We start from the raw sequence: 18,404 nt of genomic DNA, 5'->3' as shown, positions 1-18,404 counted from the left end.
CGTTGCCTGTCAGTTAGCTAGTTTAACTACCCTATTAACGCCTTTAGGGGAAGAAATTTCACAAATGTCCTTAGTATGTCCCTAAAGACTCAAAAGGGAATCCTTCAAATCTTTATTCCTAAATCCACCAAATTATACTCTACCTTGTCTGTCAGTCAGTTACTTTAACACTCCTTTTAACGTCCTTAGAGATGAAATTTCAAAAAATCCCTCCCTAATGCACCCCTCAAGTATTCAACGAATATTCCCTGTCAGTCAACTACCTTAACATCCCTTTTTACCCTTATATGGGAAGGAATTTCAAAATAGCTTTCCTTAGTTGTAATCTCTACTGTACTCAAGGAATATTTACTTTAAATTTCAAATTTGTTTTGGTTTAGGCTGTGCGCTGTCCGTCAGTCAGTGAAGGTTTAAACATTTATTTATAAATATATTTCACATAAAAAAAGAATAGTTTATTAATGTGCAATTACTTACCTTTCATATTATAAAAGCACTTTTATGAAGACATTATTTTATTTAGTATAAAGTATTTTTTAAAATAAATGCACTGTGAATAGTTGTTTTTGTATTTATTAATAAATACAGACATATGAGAACATTAAAAAAAACAGGTGTTAAATTATCACTACATGAAAAATTCAGAATACAATGATGTGATAGAGATTAATTAACTTTTCTCGCTGTAATTAAACAAAAAAGCATTACATGTTGCGTCCATCAGCAGGTGAACGTACATCATCTATTTTTAAAATCATTTTCACAAGTTGCGTAGCCAAAATTAATTGTTGCCTCTTCGACCTTAAGGACTCGATGACGTGCTGCTCACGCATATTCGGATTGCCAGTTTGCATACAATCGATACCCAAAGCTGAGTCTCCACTTGCCGACTGTTTTGCCTATAAACACATATTTTTTTAAATCAGAAAAACAACATAAAAAACGTCTTTTCTACACAATATAATTATTGTTTTTGGGACTAAAATACGTACCTATTAAAATAAGATTAAGTTCGCGCCTTGCGACTAAAATTCAAATTTACACATTCACATAATTGGTACATACGTAGAAGTATTTACGTAATGGCATGTGGCCTAGTCGCGGGCGTTGACAAATAGACAAAAAATAGACAGATACAGATCTGTCACATTCATCAGTCTTTTAAGGTGATACAGATTTGTGTGTTTGTTGTCGTATGTGTGACATTGTGTTTTATAGGGAGAAATTACAAAAGCGAACAGCAAGGTTGGGTGTATGACATGATCTATGCGATACGGCCCTTCACTTTGGCCCCCTGCACGTTAATATAAACACTGTGCGGGTGTGAACACTGTTCTCTATACATTCGTTGAAAAAACAAAAACTAATTATTATTCAGCTGCTAATGTTTATTAGTATTATAAACTATTATTAATTGAATTTTCCAAATCCAAACCCTCCTTCATGGGAGTTATGACTATGAAGTTCAGGATCATGAATTGTTCTAGTGACCTAATTTTACTAAAGCAAAGGTAGCTGCTTTAATTGTTTTTATTTTAAAAGCAGGAGTAATTTTAAATTTCGGAGATTCTTTGCTTATGTTTGCATTTAGTAAGATAAATAAATAAACAATGGAACTTCTGTAAAAATAACGTATATTCTTAAATTTTACTGTACAAAAATTTATAAATAGCAATGGCAATAAAAAACAACTTATCATTATGATATAATAGTAATAGTAAGACTTACAGTCAGTACGGACTTACAGACTCTGATCGCTTCTTAAAAACACTTGAACTACGTATGTGTACGGTACATAACTATCGAACTTACTCATTTATAACCCGATTTTACAATACCAACAATAAATTTTCTAAGTGTTGGTCGATTACTTAAAAGAAAATATAGCACATTTCAGGAAATTTCACAGGACGGAATCGTTTACGTTCTCTTAAAAGCTAAAAGCGTACGCTCTTCCAAAATTATTTATAATAATTACTTTATATCGGTCAAGAAGCAGTCGAAAGATAAATGTTCCGAAAATCCGGGAGATAAGTGCCCGAAGTCAACAGAGGACAAGGAGTCGTCCGGAAAATCGACTGAAAAATCCGCAGGAGTCAGCGAATGATCGGACAGATCGGAGTTCAACGGTAATGATTCGCCGTCCGATTCCAGCAGCAAGCAATCCAAATCACTGCAATCCGAAAAATCGGGCGACGTTACGACGCTCGTATTACCATCACTCGTCATCAGCGCTGCACTTAGAGTCGATATGTATTTCATTGCCAGTCGTAATGTGGTGATTTTAGTTAATTTTTCATTAGATCCGAAATGTGTTGCGTACACTTCGGGAACGGCTTGCCGCAACGTTTCGAACGCTTGGTTGATCTCCTTCATCCGACTCCTTTCCCGTGCATTCGCCGTTTTCCTCCTGTACTTGCTTAATGGAGCGGGTTTTTGTTTCGGTTTCGGCGTTCGTGTTTTTGAACTTTTCTCAGGAATAATCTCTTCCGGTACGTTTCTCCTTCTGGACGACCGAGGTCTTAACGAGTACTTATCACCGCGATTCGATTTGTCGTTATCACTGTTATTGTTCGAATCTGTATAATTCGGGCTGTCTAAAGGTAAAGAAAGTCTCTGAGATAATTCCGCGTTATATTGAAGCAGAGTGTCCATGATGGAAAAAGTGTGAAACACGCGAATATCGGCGCACGAGCTTTACTTACTTATTAGTCTGAGCTTTTTGGCGATGCTTGTATTCCGATCGTCAGACAGACACTGATCACTGATCGCACGGGCTTGCTAGATCAGGTGAGACGAAGGTGTCTCCCACTAGCATGTTCATATACTCCCGCACAGTGCGCGGCTACAGACGGATTAGTAGGGATGCTGGAGCTTTTTGATCTTGAATTGTAATGAGATCGCGCACCCCACCCCAAGCTGCTCGCTGGCGCTTGCTTTTAATACAACCAAATTTTTTTTATTAAAAAGCAGAAACTATTTAAGTAGAAGTATTTTATTCATAATATCCAGAATATATCTGTCGTGTGGTAAATTCCGGATAATATTTATAAAGTAAATTAGTTTGTGACAGTCTTCATGGTGATTCGCCTTTTTGGAATTTTATAATTGACTTTTTGTTGTACACCACAGTAATGAATCAATTAATTAAATTATCAACAATTACCTACTGTCCGCATTTTTCATTCTATGAATAATTTCTTGTAATTTACTTATGCAAAAGTAATTGCTGACTAATAAACACATAAGTAAAACGTGGACATAAAACAATGATCAATGTCAAGAAAGTAATTCTTATTTTACATAAAGTATCATCAATTTATCTATTATTATACCTTCCTTTTTCTTGTTAAAATATGATATTCGCTTGTTAGAACATCAATTCTAGATAATCACTATTTTTTGTATTATGTGACATACCTACATATTTTTAATGCATTGAATTTTCATAGGTGATTCATAAAATAATAGTTTTTACTTCGATACGATACGATACACTACAATCATTACCTTTGAAATTTATTTTTTGGATGAAGTTTATCAGACCCTAGATAGGCTCCTATAAGTGAAGATTTCTTCGTTTAAAATTTATTGGGGCAGGTGCTTATATAAATAAAAAATATTTCTAAACCGCTCGTGGTTAGCAAAATACTTACTCCACGATTTATATAATGACACAAACGACCCTTAAAATAATTTGTCTGTTTTTCTATATGGGTTAATCTTCAAAATAGCTGAACCGATTTCGATGAGATATTATAAACATAAAGAGGGGGTTGTCATAAGTGATATTATCTAGTAGTTATAACAATTACTATATAATTTATGAATTATCATCATCATCTTCAGTCCTAAGACTAAGTCGACACGCACTTCCATGCACCCTTTTGTATACTGAGCTAATCTTTTTATATTTTCCTAAAGCTGGAATGTCCCACATCCTTAACTATTTGTGAACAGTAATCTAAAGTAATGTAGGTCTACCGCTACTCCTAATAACCCTTTTGGTTTCAGTTTCTAATATGTCTCTAATTAACCCTTCATGTCTGAGAAAGTGTCCTACCAACCTGTCTCGCCCATTTCTTATTGACATTCATAGAACCCTCTGTTCTACTCTTTCTAATTTCTAACCTTTTCCCCGTTCTTGACTTTCTAAATTAACCTTTTAAGATCGCAGAAGTGACTTCTTTTTGTTAAAAGCGACTCGACCCTGCGCTATCCTTTGTTTTGTAACTCTACTGAATTGATGCTGTCCTGGTTCGGGTTTAAAGGAGGTTGTCGGTGGGAGTTGCTTCCTAACGTTTCTCTAGTACGAGTGGCGAACTTCTTCACAGGTCCTTCCATCTCCGATGTGGACATCAAGCAACTCCAACCGACGACGACCTTCAGTCCCTTCAGAATCAGGACAGTACCTATCAATAAAACATTAAATTCAACTTGTGTAAAAACGTACCTATTAAAATAAGATTAAGTTCGCGCCTTGCGACTAAAATTCAAATTTACACATTCACATAATTGGTACATACGTAGAAGTATTTACGTAATGGCATGTGGCCTAGTCGCGGGCGTTGACAAATAGACAAAAAATAGACAGATACAGATCTGTCACATTCATCAGTCTTTTAAGGTGATACAGATTTGTGTGTTTGTTGTCGTATGTGTGACATTGTGTTTTATAGGGAGAAATTACAAAAGCGAACAGCAAGGTTGGGTGTATGACATGATCTATGCGATACGGCCCTTCACTTTGGCCCCCTGCACGTTAATATAAACACTGTGCGGGTGTGAACACTGTTCTCTATACATAGATAGATTTTATGTACGAGAAAATTGTCTAGACCGTTCTGCTATTGATGTTTTTAAAATGAAACGCACCAGCGCATGACCTGGATCTAGATATCACGCTGTCCATTTGTAATTAATTGTAGGAGTTGATGGAAATTGACAATTTCTAAGTCTGCGGTCAAGTTATTATCGAACAATGGCAAGGTTCGAACTTTATGTCCACCATTACCTATAGCCGGTCTACTTTTAATAGATCAATATTGTAGTGAAATTAATTAGCCCATTATAATATGGTACTAGTAAAACCCGTCCAATTTGGGACAGATGGTGCCATTGTCGATGGTGCAAAGCACTTATAATTTGTCTATTGTCGTTGCTCCATATTACCTCCTAACCATTAAGATAATAAAAGCAGAGTCAGCAAGATCATCGGAGATATATTTCTTAACAGAAAAGAACAAAACTTAAAGAGAAATCACCTACCCTCTCTTTTTTTTTTTGAGCAAACAAAGTTGATAGTCAACTAAAAGGACCCACTGTTCTGATTCTTGGCACCACTACAGGGCTGCATTGGACATGTTCCTCATTAACTGCATGATCTCTGCGAACCTATTTTGATAACCATATATGACCGAATATTGTCATGTAAACACTTCTAATTCGCCAAAAGATTAGCGATTTTTAACTAAATATTCTAAGTAACCGACAACATCCGGGATATCCGATCATCCCCTATCTCATACAAATTTCCTTTACCTACAAATCTTCTTATGCTAGAATCATCGATATGTAGAACATAATTTTATATTTAGTGATCAGTTGAGCCCTACCAATAGGTAGTGCATGACACCTACATTTTAATTCGACGACTTTTTGAAGATTTTACGCTTTTATCCCCGAATGTTTTTTAGAAAGTATTGCAATAGCATGGTTTTGTTATGAATCAACGACATCAGTTGATATAATACTGTCTCTTATCGCGTGGCATTAACCAATAAACAAACAGCTTGCCGTATTTTCAAATATTGATCTTGTTGATTGCATACAAATTCCGTTTGCCCGTTATTTTTGCGTCAAGCGTCGGGACGGTACGGTACGGTACGATCGAGGTTCGTTGTTGGTTCGCTGCGCCTTTATTTTTATTTGATTTTGCGCGTAATAAACAAGGAATCTGACTAGCTGATAAACAAAAGGATAAGAGCAATGAAGATCACGAGAATAGTTAATAACAAAACGTCTCCTTCGGGCGTGAAGATTTTAACTAACTAAGTACCTCGAAACGGAACGGGACTGTTTTGCATTTAGGTACAAAGACGACTATGATGTATGGAACGACCAATGTACAGTTTTAAACCAATGATAAATAGATAGGATTGTTACCGTGAATATCTTTACACTCCATTGATCCATGGATCTTCATTTGCATTAGGAAAAAATAGATTATTGTTAGATTAGAGTTGTCGCTTGTTGCTCACTTTATACACCGCAAGATTGTAGTGGTTTACACGAAACAAAGGAATACAGTAACAAAAATCCCAGTATACCTTTTGTTTACACAGGTTCCCAACATTCTAACAACATGCCCCTAAAGTTGGAAAATGCAACACAAGCTGCTTTGTTGTTCCTTATTTAAATTAGCAGAATAAATCAATCAATTAGTAGTTTTTGTTTAAAAAACCTTAATTTCCTTTAAAACTTCGAGCCGTTAGCAAACATTTCATCCGTTATAAGGTCGTCAGCCCTAACACTTACGATTGGACACGTACCTTCACTCTTCCCAATCCTGATCAAATCTTCGTATTTCCCTAAAACGAGAACATCTCACATCCTAAACCATTTATGAACAGTAATCTAATTATCTAATCTAAGTCTACTTCCACTCCTCTTAAACTCCTGTTTCTGCTTCTAATATGTTTCTAATTAGCCCTTCATGCCTGAGAAGTATACCGACCTATCTCGCCTATTTCTTTTTGACTTCCATAGTGATCTCTGTTCTATTCTTTCTAATACCTCCCCATTTTCAACCTTCCCTATCCATGGTGCCCTCATCATTCGCCTGAAACACCACTTTTCGATCGCTTTTCGCCCTAGCCAACCGTCCATGTTTCGCACCCGTATAGCGCCTTGCTCCAGACATACACCTTTAACATTCTTTTCGATTTTATCAATTAACCGTTCGCGAGCATAGAGGTAACTTTTTTGTTGAAGGCGGCTCGACCCTACGCTATCCTTTGTTTTATATCTCTACCGCTCCAGCAGACAGCATACTTATAATTAGACTAAATGGATAACGTTAGTTTTGTCTGTTTTATAAAACAGTTTGTTTTAAAAGTTGCAAAATGAATGTCTGCGTTATCGCACTTGTTAAATTATGTTGTTCAGAATATAAATTTTGTTTAAGAAATGCTTAAAATTGTCGGCAAGGTAAACAGGGACATTATTTTAGACAGCACTGAGTCCTTTGACTTTACGTGCTTAGTTTTAATGAAGAGCTAACTGTTATTTCGTTAGTTTTTTGCCAATTGAATAATAATTTTTTTCTTATGTGTCTGCGTTAATGAGATAATATTTTGGAGTTTCGTATGCTATATAATATATTCTGAATGTAGAAACAGTCTACTGGTTTTTAAACAAGAATAAAATTTATTGTTAATACTAGTTCTTTCCCCTGCCCCCGGCCATTTTTATTGCTCCAGTATGACGTAGTGTCGGCCATCATTCTATTCTAATTGTTGCAGTAGTCGGCCATCATTCTTTTTCAATTGTTGTCGCATTGTTGCTGATGTCGGCCATTATGGTTTTTTAATAGATGTATAGTAATCAATGACTAAAATTTAAAGAAATTGTTTGTAAATAGGTATGTTACACATCGTACACTTCAGCATAAAAAATTGCTGATATTAACTACGTAATACTACTTTGCCCTGTCCTGTCAGTACTCATAATTTCTTTTATATATAATATTTTAAAATCGTAACATCATAAAACCCGCTTGATATGGAATCAGAAAATTAAAAGAATGTGTCGACAAATGAATACTTCTAAAAATCGCTATATACATATAAATGGAGATATTTTGAGTAGTTGTTAAGGTCCTTTACCTATTATTTTACGATTATTTGTTGCATCCTGTATGCGTTAGATCATCTTCAAAACAATTGTTTTCTTTTTGACAGGTATTTTCTTTACTTTGCTAAAATAAAGAAATCACAATTTTATTTGTAATGATACATAAATAGGTAGGTACTATTCCATTCAACACAAAGTATTTCATTGGGACTATGTGAGAATATATTTTGTTCCTCTTTTTATCTTATTTGTCTAAATGGTATTAAAATATGGGCACGTCGGTTTTTTCTAAATTAAAGGAACTAGGAGAAATATGTCGGTTTACACATGGGAAATTTGTATTGAGATTTCCGTTCACAACGTTATTAGACGTTAAGTACATATTATTACAAAAGCAATGCCTAAAGGATGAGTGAATAAATAGTTATTATTATGTTATCTGTAATGGTCTTTATCCTGTCAACAGCTTGAGTAATGGTAAATAGTCGAGAGGTATGTTTTTACTGTTTACTGAACACGCAAACATAATGCTGGACACCTGCTAATTTTCCGTGAAAATCGCGGATTTTCCACGTTCTTTACGATTAACAAGTGCTGTTTGCTAACTATGAATAAAAATTATAAATGCAGAATATTATACATACATGAATGTAGTATTATACATATATTAACAAGCATTTACTTTAAAGAAAATTGAAATAATAAGACCTTTTTTGTTTAATTACACTGAATATAATTAGGAACTATTATCATGTAAATATCGGTTAGATACATAAAACAAATAACCGCGACTTAGGTAAAAATGCACTGCAAATAAATCGTATTTAAACCTTTAATCTAATCCCAAATTGAGATAACTTAAATATAATTCCCCAAGAGAATTACATACAAAGATCATATCAAACTAAAAATGAGATTGCAGGAAAATCGAACTTATACTAATGAATAATAACGATTAAGGTAAATTGAAATATTAAAAATAAGTGATGAAGCTTGAAATGAGATTTTAAAGTAGGGCAATCATTTTGACTCTAAAGACTTAAAAGAAAAGACTTAATTAATCCAAAAGATTGTCTTTATAAATCAAAGTAAATCTTACTTTAAAAAATATTGTTTTAGAAACTAAGTTCCATTTAACGTTTGTTTTATATATGATGAAGAAAATTATTTTTTTTAATTTTGTTACGAATATATTGTTATTAATTTATAATGCCCCATTTTACACTATACTTAAAAGTTAAACAACACATCTGTATAAAATGTAACATTTTCTTGCTATCGTTAGGAAAGGGAACATTGTCGGGCGTGTTATTAATTATTTCAAAATCGACAGTAAAATGTAACATTAAAAGAACTACTCGCGTTTATAATTATACGTTTCTATTAGATAGGTAACAATTTGTTGTGAATAATGGTAGTCTTAGGATTAGACATCAAAGCGGCCAAGCATTCATCAATGTTTATCAATCCTTAAGATAAGTATCTCAGTAATTGCTGATAATTGTTGTTTCTCTGATTGATTATAACAACGTTCCCATATTCAAATCATTTATAAATATCCATTTACATATCTTCTAGCAATGGTAAATGCACGACTGATATATACAAAACACATTAAACAGCGTTAACGTTTCGGATAATTATTGCGTTAAATTGAAAGTATTATGTCATTGAAATTAGCGCACAATTCCAATCATTTATTACTTCGTGAATTTTACATTTTACCTTTGCAGCTGCATAAAATTTCGCTATTTATACCTCACAAAATCTGTTGGTGCCTAATGAAAATAAATATGAAATATATGCATGTTACGAACTTATTCATGTGAGATGTGATATATTAAAAACTTCTCATGAATGCAGAATACTCGAAGAGAATTTGTTCCAAATTTCAAATCTCTAGGACTACCGATTTAGGCTGTGCATTGTTTGTCAGTCAGTTGCATTAACACCCGTTTTCGCCACTTTCGGGATGGAATTTCAAAAAATTCCTTTTTAGAGGACTCATCAAGGCTCAAGGAAGATTCCCTCCAAATTTCAATTCTCTAGGCCAGCCGATTTAGAATGTACATTGCCTGCCAGTGAGTTGCTTTATCATCTCATTTAACCCCCTTAAGGAATGAATCCCTACTTATTATGCCCCTAAAGACTGAAGGAATATACCTTCCTAATTTTAAATCTGTATGTTTACCGATTTACGCTGTGCGTTGTAAGTCAGTTACATTGACGCCCCTTTAGGGATAGAATTTCAAAAAATCGATCCTTATTGCACTCTTCAAGGAATATTCCCTCCAAATATCAAATCTGTAGCTCTACCGGCCTGACCTGTCGAGTCAGTTATTTTAACATCTCTTTTACCGCCTTTAGGGGAGGAATTTCATAAAGGTCTTCCTTATTGTACCGCTAAAGACTCGTGAATATTCTCTCCAAATTTCAATCTTCAGGTCCACCGATTGAGACTCTACGTCATTCAGTTACTTTAACACCTTCTTTACCCCCCTTATGAAAAGACATTCAAAAAACCCTTTCTTTATGTACTCCTAAAGATTCAAGCAATATTCCCTTGTAACTTCGAATATATAGCCCGTGCGTTGTTTGTTAGTCATATTCAAGAAATATCTCCCTAAATTTTAAAGGTCTCTAAGTCCGCCGATTCAGATTGTGTGTTGTTTGTCAGTCAGTTGCTTTCACCACTTTAGGGATGGAATTTCAAACAATCCCTTCTTAATGTAATATTGGAGTATTCAAGAAATATTCCCACTAAATTTCAAATATCTAGGTCAGCCGATTTGGGCTGTACGTTGCCTGCTTGTCAATAACATTAACACTTCATTTAACCCCTTTAGAAAAGCTATTTCAAAGAAATCCTTTCTTTATGCGCCCCTAAAGACTCAAGGATTATTCATTCCTAATTTCAGATCTGTAGTCGATTTGGGTTGTGCATTGTTGTTATACTCCTTTTCATCCCTTTAAACGGAATTTCGAAAATACCCTCCCTAGTGCACCCCTCCAGTATATTCCCTCCAAATTTCAAATATCTAAGTCCCCGTTGCCTGTCAGTTAGCTAGTTTAACTACCCTATTAACGCCTTTAGGGGAAGAAATTTCACAAATGTCCTTAGTATGTCCCTAAAGACTCAAAAGGGAATCCTTCAAATCTTTATTCCTAAATCCACCAAATTATACTCTACCTTGTCTGTCAGTCAGTTACTTTAACACTCCTTTTAACGTCCTTAGAGATGAAATTTCAAAAAATCCCTCCCTAATGCACCCCTCAAGTATTCAACGAATATTCCCTGTCAGTCAACTACCTTAACATCCCTTTTTACCCTTATATGGGAAGGAATTTCAAAATAGCTTTCCTTAGTTGTAATCTCTACTGTACTCAAGGAATATTTACTTTAAATTTCAAATTTGTTTTGGTTTAGGCTGTGCGCTGTCCGTCAGTCAGTGAAGGTTTAAACATTTATTTATAAATATATTTCACATAAAAAAAGAATAGTTTATTAATGTGCAATTACTTACCTTTCATATTATAAAAGCACTTTTATGAAGACATTATTTTATTTAGTATAAAGTATTTTTTAAAATAAATGCACTGTGAATAGTTGTTTTTGTATTTATTAATAAATACAGACATATGAGAACATTAAAAAAAACAGGTGTTAAATTATCACTACATGAAAAATTCAGAATACAATGATGTGATAGAGATTAATTAACTTTTCTCGCTGTAATTAAACAAAAAAGCATTACATGTTGCGTCCATCAGCAGGTGAACGTACATCATCTATTTTTAAAATCATTTTCACAAGTTGCGTAGCCAAAATTAATTGTTGCCTCTTCGACCTTAAGGACTCGATGACGTGCTGCTCACGCATATTCGGATTGCCAGTTTGCATACAATCGATACCCAAAGCTGAGTCTCCACTTGCCGACTGTTTTGCCTATAAACACATATTTTTTTAAATCAGAAAAACAACATAAAAAACGTCTTTTCTACACAATATAATTATTGTTTTTGGGACTAAAATAGCTTACCTTTATTTCGGCAAGTGCGTGAATTGCTGATAATCCGCTATTTTCTGCTAGGGCTAAGGGAGTACTTTCGAGAGCTTCAGCAAAAGCCCTAAACGCATATTGTTCAAGAGAAGCTAATTCGTGGGCATGCTGGGCTACAGCCAAACTACAAGCTATTTCAGCCGCTCCACCGCCATAAACCACTCGTGGTTCCTATATAAAAAAGTTAAGATAAATTAAATTTAGCTTTACACAACTACAAGATAGTAAAAATTAATTTTCGAGCAAATTCTCATCATTTTATTGTATACAAGATAAAAATATGACAATGCAAATTAACTTACTTGTACTAAACTTCGTACAATACAAAGGGCATCGTGGAGACTTCTCTTGGCCTCTTCAACTATCATGGCATTTCCTCCTCTGACAAGAATAGTCACTGCTCGTGAATTCGAGCACTCTTCAATTACAAGCATACGATCTTTTGTTGTTCCAAACGAAATTTCTCTAACAAGTCCTGCTGTTCCCAGTTTGTCAGGACTCAGCTCTTCAAATCTGGGAACTATACGACCACCCGTAGCTATTGCAATCAGTTCTATTTCTGGACCCCCAACCTTATAAAATTAAGACGGAAAACGGTAAATTACAAAACCTACAGCACATCTGTATTTTTATCACACTTGTGTAAAAATAAAAAGCATGTAGGTTCTTAATCTAACAGTCTGGCAAATGTTTTTGCCCCAACTTTTAGAATAAAATCTATTTATTATTCCTTCTATATGATACTGCAAGTACCATAAAATGTATAAATGCAGATAGGAAAAGAAGGATTTCATGAAAATAGAAATATAAACAAAATAACACTACACAGTAAAATAATTAAAATTTTCATGTGATTTCTTTTTAAAAATGCATTGTACAATTTAAAATATAACTTACCCATCTTACAGCTGGTAATTGTTTTTGTAAAAGCAAGTGATTTGCTTCATCATCAAAGCCCCACTGACAAATAGCTAAAGTTGCACCAGCTTTCTTCACTAAATCAACCTAAAACAATCGATTGATATTATAAAAAAAAAAATTTAAACATAGTAAATATGTACCATTTCAATAAACTTTTCTTGTTCATATTTCCTGAGATCTTTGTAGTCTTCAACACTGGTGACATCTAACTTATGCTTGGTTTTTGGCTTTGGTGGTTCAAATGGACAAGTAAGGATAGCCAATTTAACATTCCTAAGTTCCTTAGGCATTTGAGGGTGTGACATAGTTTTGTCTATCACAACACCTTTAACTAGCATAGTGTCCTCCAGACGACCACCAACCTAGTGAAAATTTGATTCAGTAAAAAAATGCACATAATGAACTGCCAAATACAGAATTAGATATATGTACTACAAAACTATATAACTTACCTTTCCTTCCACTTTAATAAGTTCAAAATTAACATCTCTAGTTTCAAAATTGGCTACAGAAAGTACAGCTTTCACAGCAATTTCTGCCATTTGCCTGTGGCATTTATTAATGATTTTAGAGCCGAGCGTGGTCATTGCAACTTTTATCAATGGCTCTGGATCTTCTGCAGATACTGGAAACATCTCTGCAATTTTATCCAGTCTTTCTACAGCTTTTTGACATGCCAATTCATACCCATCTGCAATTCTAATTGGATGTATACCTTGATCCAATAAAGCACTTGCTTGTTCTAGCAATGCTCCAGCAAGTACAACAACCCCCGTAGTTCCATCCCCTGCAATTGACATTTAAAACAATTATGCTCCCAAGAATGTCATTATAATTCCTTATTACTTACCAATTTCATCATCTTGAGACTGAGATAACTGAACCAACAGCTTCCCAATTTGATGTTCAACATCCATTTGCTTCAAAATAGTTGCTCCATCATTTGTGACAGTCACCTCACCTAAAATTCAAGTACATATTTACGTGGTAAATACATAAATATTGCTATTATTAGCAGTAAACTTACCATCAGGTGATACCAGCATCTTATCAAGACCTTTGGGGCCAAGAGAAGTTCGAATTGTATTTGCTATTTGTTGAGCAGCCATAATGTGAGACTGAAAATATTTTTTATTCTTAAAATTTTTGAGTATAATATGGAGCGCAGCAGTTACATATTTAAAAATTTAGCATCGAAAAATAAAGCAGTTGGTCTTGATATTTTCAGCATAACCTACCTTTAATGCATCAATTCCTGTAAGCCGCTTTTGTCTTTCTTGGTCTCGAATAATTATAAAAGGTCTACCATATTCATCAAATGCTATACTACCTGGAAGACTTGCCATTTTCTTTTTTCAAATCTATTTAATGTGCGCTGTGATGATGGTTGATATTTTTGAGAAACTGTTTCTCAAATATAAACAAACTATTGACAAGTAATTCAATGGATGACAACCAACCACAGTTTTCCAATCCACAGAGAAGTATAGATACTACTAAGTCGCCATCTGCTAGTTGTTACTTGTAAACACAATTTTCAAAATTATTTATTTAATAGATTTACTACTAATATCAAACATCGATATCCTTATTACTTTACATTAATAGCCGTTAAATTATGCAATTAATTAGTGTACAAATGTATATAGTGGATGTGTTGTGAGCTATTTCTTCTGTGGTTATTGATCAGAGGATTCAGTTATTGGTGAAAAGGTAACTGCTATTGGTAACAGTTCTTCTGTTTGGATTATTTTTGGATTGACTTTGGAATCACCAAAGTTACCAAAACATCACCAATTTTCCGCTAGTAGTTAATATTTAGTAATTAAGTGGAAAATAGCTAAATATTAACAATGGCAGAAGCTATGAAGCAAACAGTGTCTTCGATGTTAAAAGGAATCGAAAGGTAAGTTTATTTCAGTTGCATTTAATTTTGTATTTTGACTAATTTTTCTTTCAGATATAATCCAGACAATCTTCCAACCCTTGAAAAATATGTGGAAATTCAATCACGTGAAAATGCTTATGATTTAGAAGCCAATTTGGCTGTGTTAAAACTTTATCAATTTAATCCGCAGAGTTTCAATGTAAATATCACATGTCAGATTTTACTGAAAGCACTAACAAATTTCCCACATACTGACTTTATTTTATGTAAATGTCTTCTTAATGAAAAGCAGGTATATTATAGTTTTTTTAAATGTTCATAATGAATGTTTATACATTTTCATTTTTTAGCTTGCCTTAGAATCAATCACTCAAATCATGTATTTGGGCGATATTCTGGAGCAGTGTGATTTTCAACTATTTTGGACAATTGTTAGTACAAAACCAGAGTTGATCCAAAAAATCACTGGATTTTTTGACTCTATAAGGAAGTTTGTATGCCATGTAGTGGGAATAACGTATCAAAGAATTGAACGTAGTCACTTGTCTGAACTTTTGGGAGATGTAGATGATATTACATTAAAACATTGGGTTAGAAAATATGGTTGGCATGAAGATGGAAATTTGGTTTTCATAGCTAATCAAGATGAAAACATCAAAACCAAGAATATTAATGAGAAGATCGATTTTGAAAGTGTTGGAGCTATAATGGCATCTTGTCGATAATGATTTTATGAAAAATAAACGTTTTTCTGTATTATTTTTTTTTTATTTAATATTAAGTATTATCCAGAAAGATAAATAGTTAAAATGCCTTCAATTGGCTACATTGTTAATCAACATTGTTCACAAAAACTTGGATTAACTAATAATAAAGATTCATAAACTAATATTAGTTATTAGTTCTTCAGTTCAAATTTTTGGATAAAGTGAATGTTGGCAACATCTTCCAAATGTTTCTAATATGGCCGAAAATGTAGTTGATGTTTCTGATGTTACCGCGTCAGTGAGTTGTTACACACAATTACAGAAGAAGTTATCGTATAGTGCAGTGCGTAAATTCAAAAAATTACGAGCAAAACGTGAAAAGCGGCGAAGAAATAGATTAAGAATTTTTAAACATAAAAAGTTTAGGTTAGCTAGGAAAACCAATTTGTGTGAAACAGCATCCTGCACGGAAATGAACGGTGTAGACACAAACTTAAATTTGAACGCTCAATTGGTTCCCCCGATACCAGAGGTCGCAGCATGGCAGAATCAGCATCAACTAGCTTACTGGAAATCCCGTGCTATGGCGCTCGAACACGAAAATCGAATGCTGCACCAACATTTACGAAATGTCTACGCTAAGCAAACACAGGACTACGTAGATTATCTCAAGGAGCATCCTGAAAAAATTGAAGATGGCGAAAAATCTGCTCGGGATGACGAAGAAGGGGAAGGACCTTCCACAAAAAATGTCGCAGATATTTCAGAACAGGGCAGTAGTGTTTAAAAATATGCGTAGGATTATTCATCCATAAAACAATGAAGTTATTAACAAAATTTCCTGTGATGTTAATTATAATTGTAATGCGAATATTATAATTATTATGGTGTAAAATATCAATAAATCAATTGTAAAACATCGATTAACTTCTTTTTTAAACCTTATGCAACTATTATTTATAGATAATGTGTTGATTGCCAATATACAAATATACTATTTTAAAACCCTTGTGGGTACTTTCCATGTTTTCCTTAAAGAAAAAAAGGAAGCTATTGGTTTTTGGTTTTACTACAGTTGCAATTTGCGAAACTAATAATTATAATTATTTACAAATAGTAAATAAATACATTACATAAATTTCAGGGCATCTATTAAAAATTTGACCATTTTGTATTATTTGCAAACGTTTTATGTATCATATTTATTTTATCTTGATTTGCGCCCACTTAAGAAATATTTTAGAAGAAGCTTACCAGTGACAGTAAAATTTATTATTTATCTTTTCATCATCATCATAAGGTCGTCAATCCGAAGACTGGTTGGACATACATCTCCATTCCTTCCTATCTTAAGCCAATTTTCGCATTATCACTTCCCTAAAACTAGAACATTATCCCACATCTTTTACTAAAATTGCGAGCTGTAATCTAATCTACTACGTCTTCCTATACTCCCCATTACTCCTATTTCTACTTCCTGTTTCTGACATATCTTAAATAGCTCCAAGTGTCTTGTCATTCTATCTCCTTTTAGTATTGAAAATACTGCTTGGTTCGTTGATATGGAATTTCTTTATCTCATGAAAAATGAAATCGTCTAGGGGCAGATTTAACTATCGAAGGCCTCTTACTAGTTCACAAGTAAATGCAAATAAACACATAAAGGATAAATATTTGATGGTTAAATAATATCGATGCGTTGCGCCTAATACATCTAAAACTCTGCGATCTGGGTTCATTTAGGTTTTGTCCTACAAGGATTGTATGAAATTTTGGAGCAAGACTAATCTGAAGAAACTTTAGGTTACGTAATCACGAGGAAATTTTGTTTCCCGACTGTAAATTTGTTCCTCCCTTCCCGATTTTGATTATTCCCAGATCAGAAATGTTTGTACCTCAGAACATTTGGGCATAGTAAGGCTGTTAGATACGGTCTGGTTAAGGCTACCCTGTGTGGATAAGGTATGGTTATATCATTTGCCTCTGATCAAGTCATTTTAAAACATTTTGACCAAATCTTGACCTGGATAAAAATAAGAGATCCACCTCAAGTGCTAAAAAGGTTCATGTAAGGGGCATTGATATCACACTCAAATAAGTCTAAGTAGGGTATCATGTTTAGGGTTCAATAAGGCGAAATAAAACATACCGTTAGAGTTCCAGTACGTTAAGCTCAATTGGGCCATGTCAGTCCTTATAAGATATGCCCTAAAAGGGTTCAGATAGAGTATCGACATCAGATTCAAATCAGTCTTAATAAGAGAATGTCGCAAAAGGATGTTAGTGTTCAGTCTCTGATTAAGATCATATATAATACGCCATAGAGGCGCAGATCTAGGAAGGGGGGATAATGGGTGCAATTGCTTCTCCTCCCTGAGCCACGAACGAGTCATATTTGTGTTACTTTTTGGCCAGTTTTATCTATTTTCTCATAATAATGTAACAAGGAAATAAAATCAACGATATTTTTTGTCACGCCTACAACTTGCAATAAAATTTCGTTACTTCTTTCCAGATAATGGTTGATAAATATATGTTGAACGAATTCAAACACAAAAAGAAGAAAATAATCATTAAATGACAATGGATCATTTTAAAATAATAGGTAAGTTGTTTTAAAACGTCTAATTAGTACATAGAGGGTAGACTAATATTTATCTGCAAAAAAAATTTTCTTATTTTGACTTTAAAAGGGACTAAATTGCCTATTAATCATATATAGTGTATTTATAATCCAATACGCTTCGACTAAAACAAGTACAACACAATGTATCAAAAAATTTAGCATTTTTTATTACAAAGATCATTCCACCCTAACCCGAGACATAAATTTTGACAGCACATTTGTTTGTAGCAGAACTATTATAAGTGTAATCTATGCATAATTGATTATACTGCAGTATTCCTTCAATTAAGCAGTCCGACTTTCAGTTACGCATATTAGTACCTTTTACCCCTGCTTCTTCCCGATTT

The 18,404-nt window shown here is 33.8% G+C and overlaps 4 protein-coding genes across 4 annotated transcripts; 2 read left to right on the top strand and 2 right to left on the bottom strand.

Moving 5' to 3' along the window:
* Nucleotides 1-1,650: 1,650 nt before the first annotated feature.
* Nucleotides 1,651-2,900, bottom strand: LOC108733238 (protein lin-32). The gene has a single exon (XM_018464329.2). The coding sequence runs from the start codon at nt 2,653-2,655 to the stop codon at nt 1,975-1,977; it is 681 nt and encodes a 226-aa protein (XP_018319831.1). The 5' UTR covers nt 2,656-2,900; the 3' UTR covers nt 1,651-1,974.
* An 8,554-nt stretch (nt 2,901-11,454) lies between these two features.
* Nucleotides 11,455-14,182, bottom strand: LOC108734424 (T-complex protein 1 subunit epsilon). Its single transcript, XM_018465988.2, has 9 exons — nt 14,075-14,182; nt 13,864-13,954; nt 13,687-13,797; nt 13,289-13,623; nt 12,977-13,198; nt 12,813-12,920; nt 12,218-12,487; nt 11,895-12,086; nt 11,455-11,800 (listed from the first exon to the last, which is right to left on the bottom strand). The coding sequence occupies exons 1-9, from the start codon at nt 14,180-14,182 to the stop codon at nt 11,606-11,608; spliced, it is 1,632 nt and encodes a 543-aa protein (XP_018321490.1). The 3' UTR covers nt 11,455-11,605.
* Nucleotides 14,183-14,458: 276 nt separating this feature from the next.
* LOC108734430 (eukaryotic translation initiation factor 3 subunit K) lies at nt 14,459-15,483 on the top strand. Its single transcript, XM_018465999.2, has 3 exons — nt 14,459-14,742; nt 14,797-15,016; nt 15,075-15,483. The coding sequence occupies exons 1-3, from the start codon at nt 14,690-14,692 to the stop codon at nt 15,447-15,449; spliced, it is 648 nt and encodes a 215-aa protein (XP_018321501.1). The 5' UTR covers nt 14,459-14,689; the 3' UTR covers nt 15,450-15,483.
* A 174-nt stretch (nt 15,484-15,657) lies between these two features.
* LOC108734439 lies at nt 15,658-16,325 on the top strand. The gene has a single exon (XM_018466012.1). The coding sequence runs from the start codon at nt 15,688-15,690 to the stop codon at nt 16,216-16,218; it is 531 nt and encodes a 176-aa protein (XP_018321514.1). The 5' UTR covers nt 15,658-15,687; the 3' UTR covers nt 16,219-16,325.
* The last annotated feature ends 2,079 nt before the right edge of the window (nt 16,326-18,404 follow it).

Source organism: Agrilus planipennis, unplaced genomic scaffold, assembly GCF_000699045.2.
Source record: "Agrilus planipennis isolate EAB-ADULT unplaced genomic scaffold, Apla_2.0 scaffold1, whole genome shotgun sequence".
NCBI lineage: Eukaryota > Metazoa > Arthropoda > Insecta > Coleoptera > Buprestidae > Agrilus > Agrilus planipennis.
This window is presented reverse-complemented; position numbering and strand designations above follow the sequence as displayed.

What these genes read in the sequence shown, in the direction of transcription:
- LOC108733238 (XM_018464329.2), bottom strand. Translation starts at nt 2,655, where the DNA reads ATGGACACTCTGCTTCAATATAACGCGGAATTATCTCAGAGACTTTCT.
- LOC108734424 (XM_018465988.2), bottom strand. Translation starts at nt 14,182, where the DNA reads ATGGCAAGTCTTCCAGGTAGTATAGCATTTGATGAATATGGTAGACCT. An exon ending in CAGGAATTGATGCATTAAAG is followed by an intron (nt 13,955 to 14,074) that starts GTAGGTTATGCT and finishes AAATATTTTCAG; the next exon opens with TCTCACATTATGGCTGCTCA. An exon ending in GTCTCAAGATGATGAAATTG is followed by an intron (nt 13,624 to 13,686) that starts GTAAGTAATAAG and finishes TGTCAATTGCAG; the next exon opens with GGGATGGAACTACGGGGGTT.
- LOC108734430 (XM_018465999.2), top strand. Translation starts at nt 14,690, where the DNA reads ATGGCAGAAGCTATGAAGCAAACAGTGTCTTCGATGTTAAAAGGAATC. An exon ending in ATGTTAAAAGGAATCGAAAG is followed by an intron (nt 14,743 to 14,796) that starts GTAAGTTTATTT and finishes TTTTTCTTTCAG; the next exon opens with ATATAATCCAGACAATCTTC. An exon ending in GTCTTCTTAATGAAAAGCAG is followed by an intron (nt 15,017 to 15,074) that starts GTATATTATAGT and finishes TTCATTTTTTAG; the next exon opens with CTTGCCTTAGAATCAATCAC.
- LOC108734439 (XM_018466012.1), top strand. Translation starts at nt 15,688, where the DNA reads ATGGCCGAAAATGTAGTTGATGTTTCTGATGTTACCGCGTCAGTGAGT.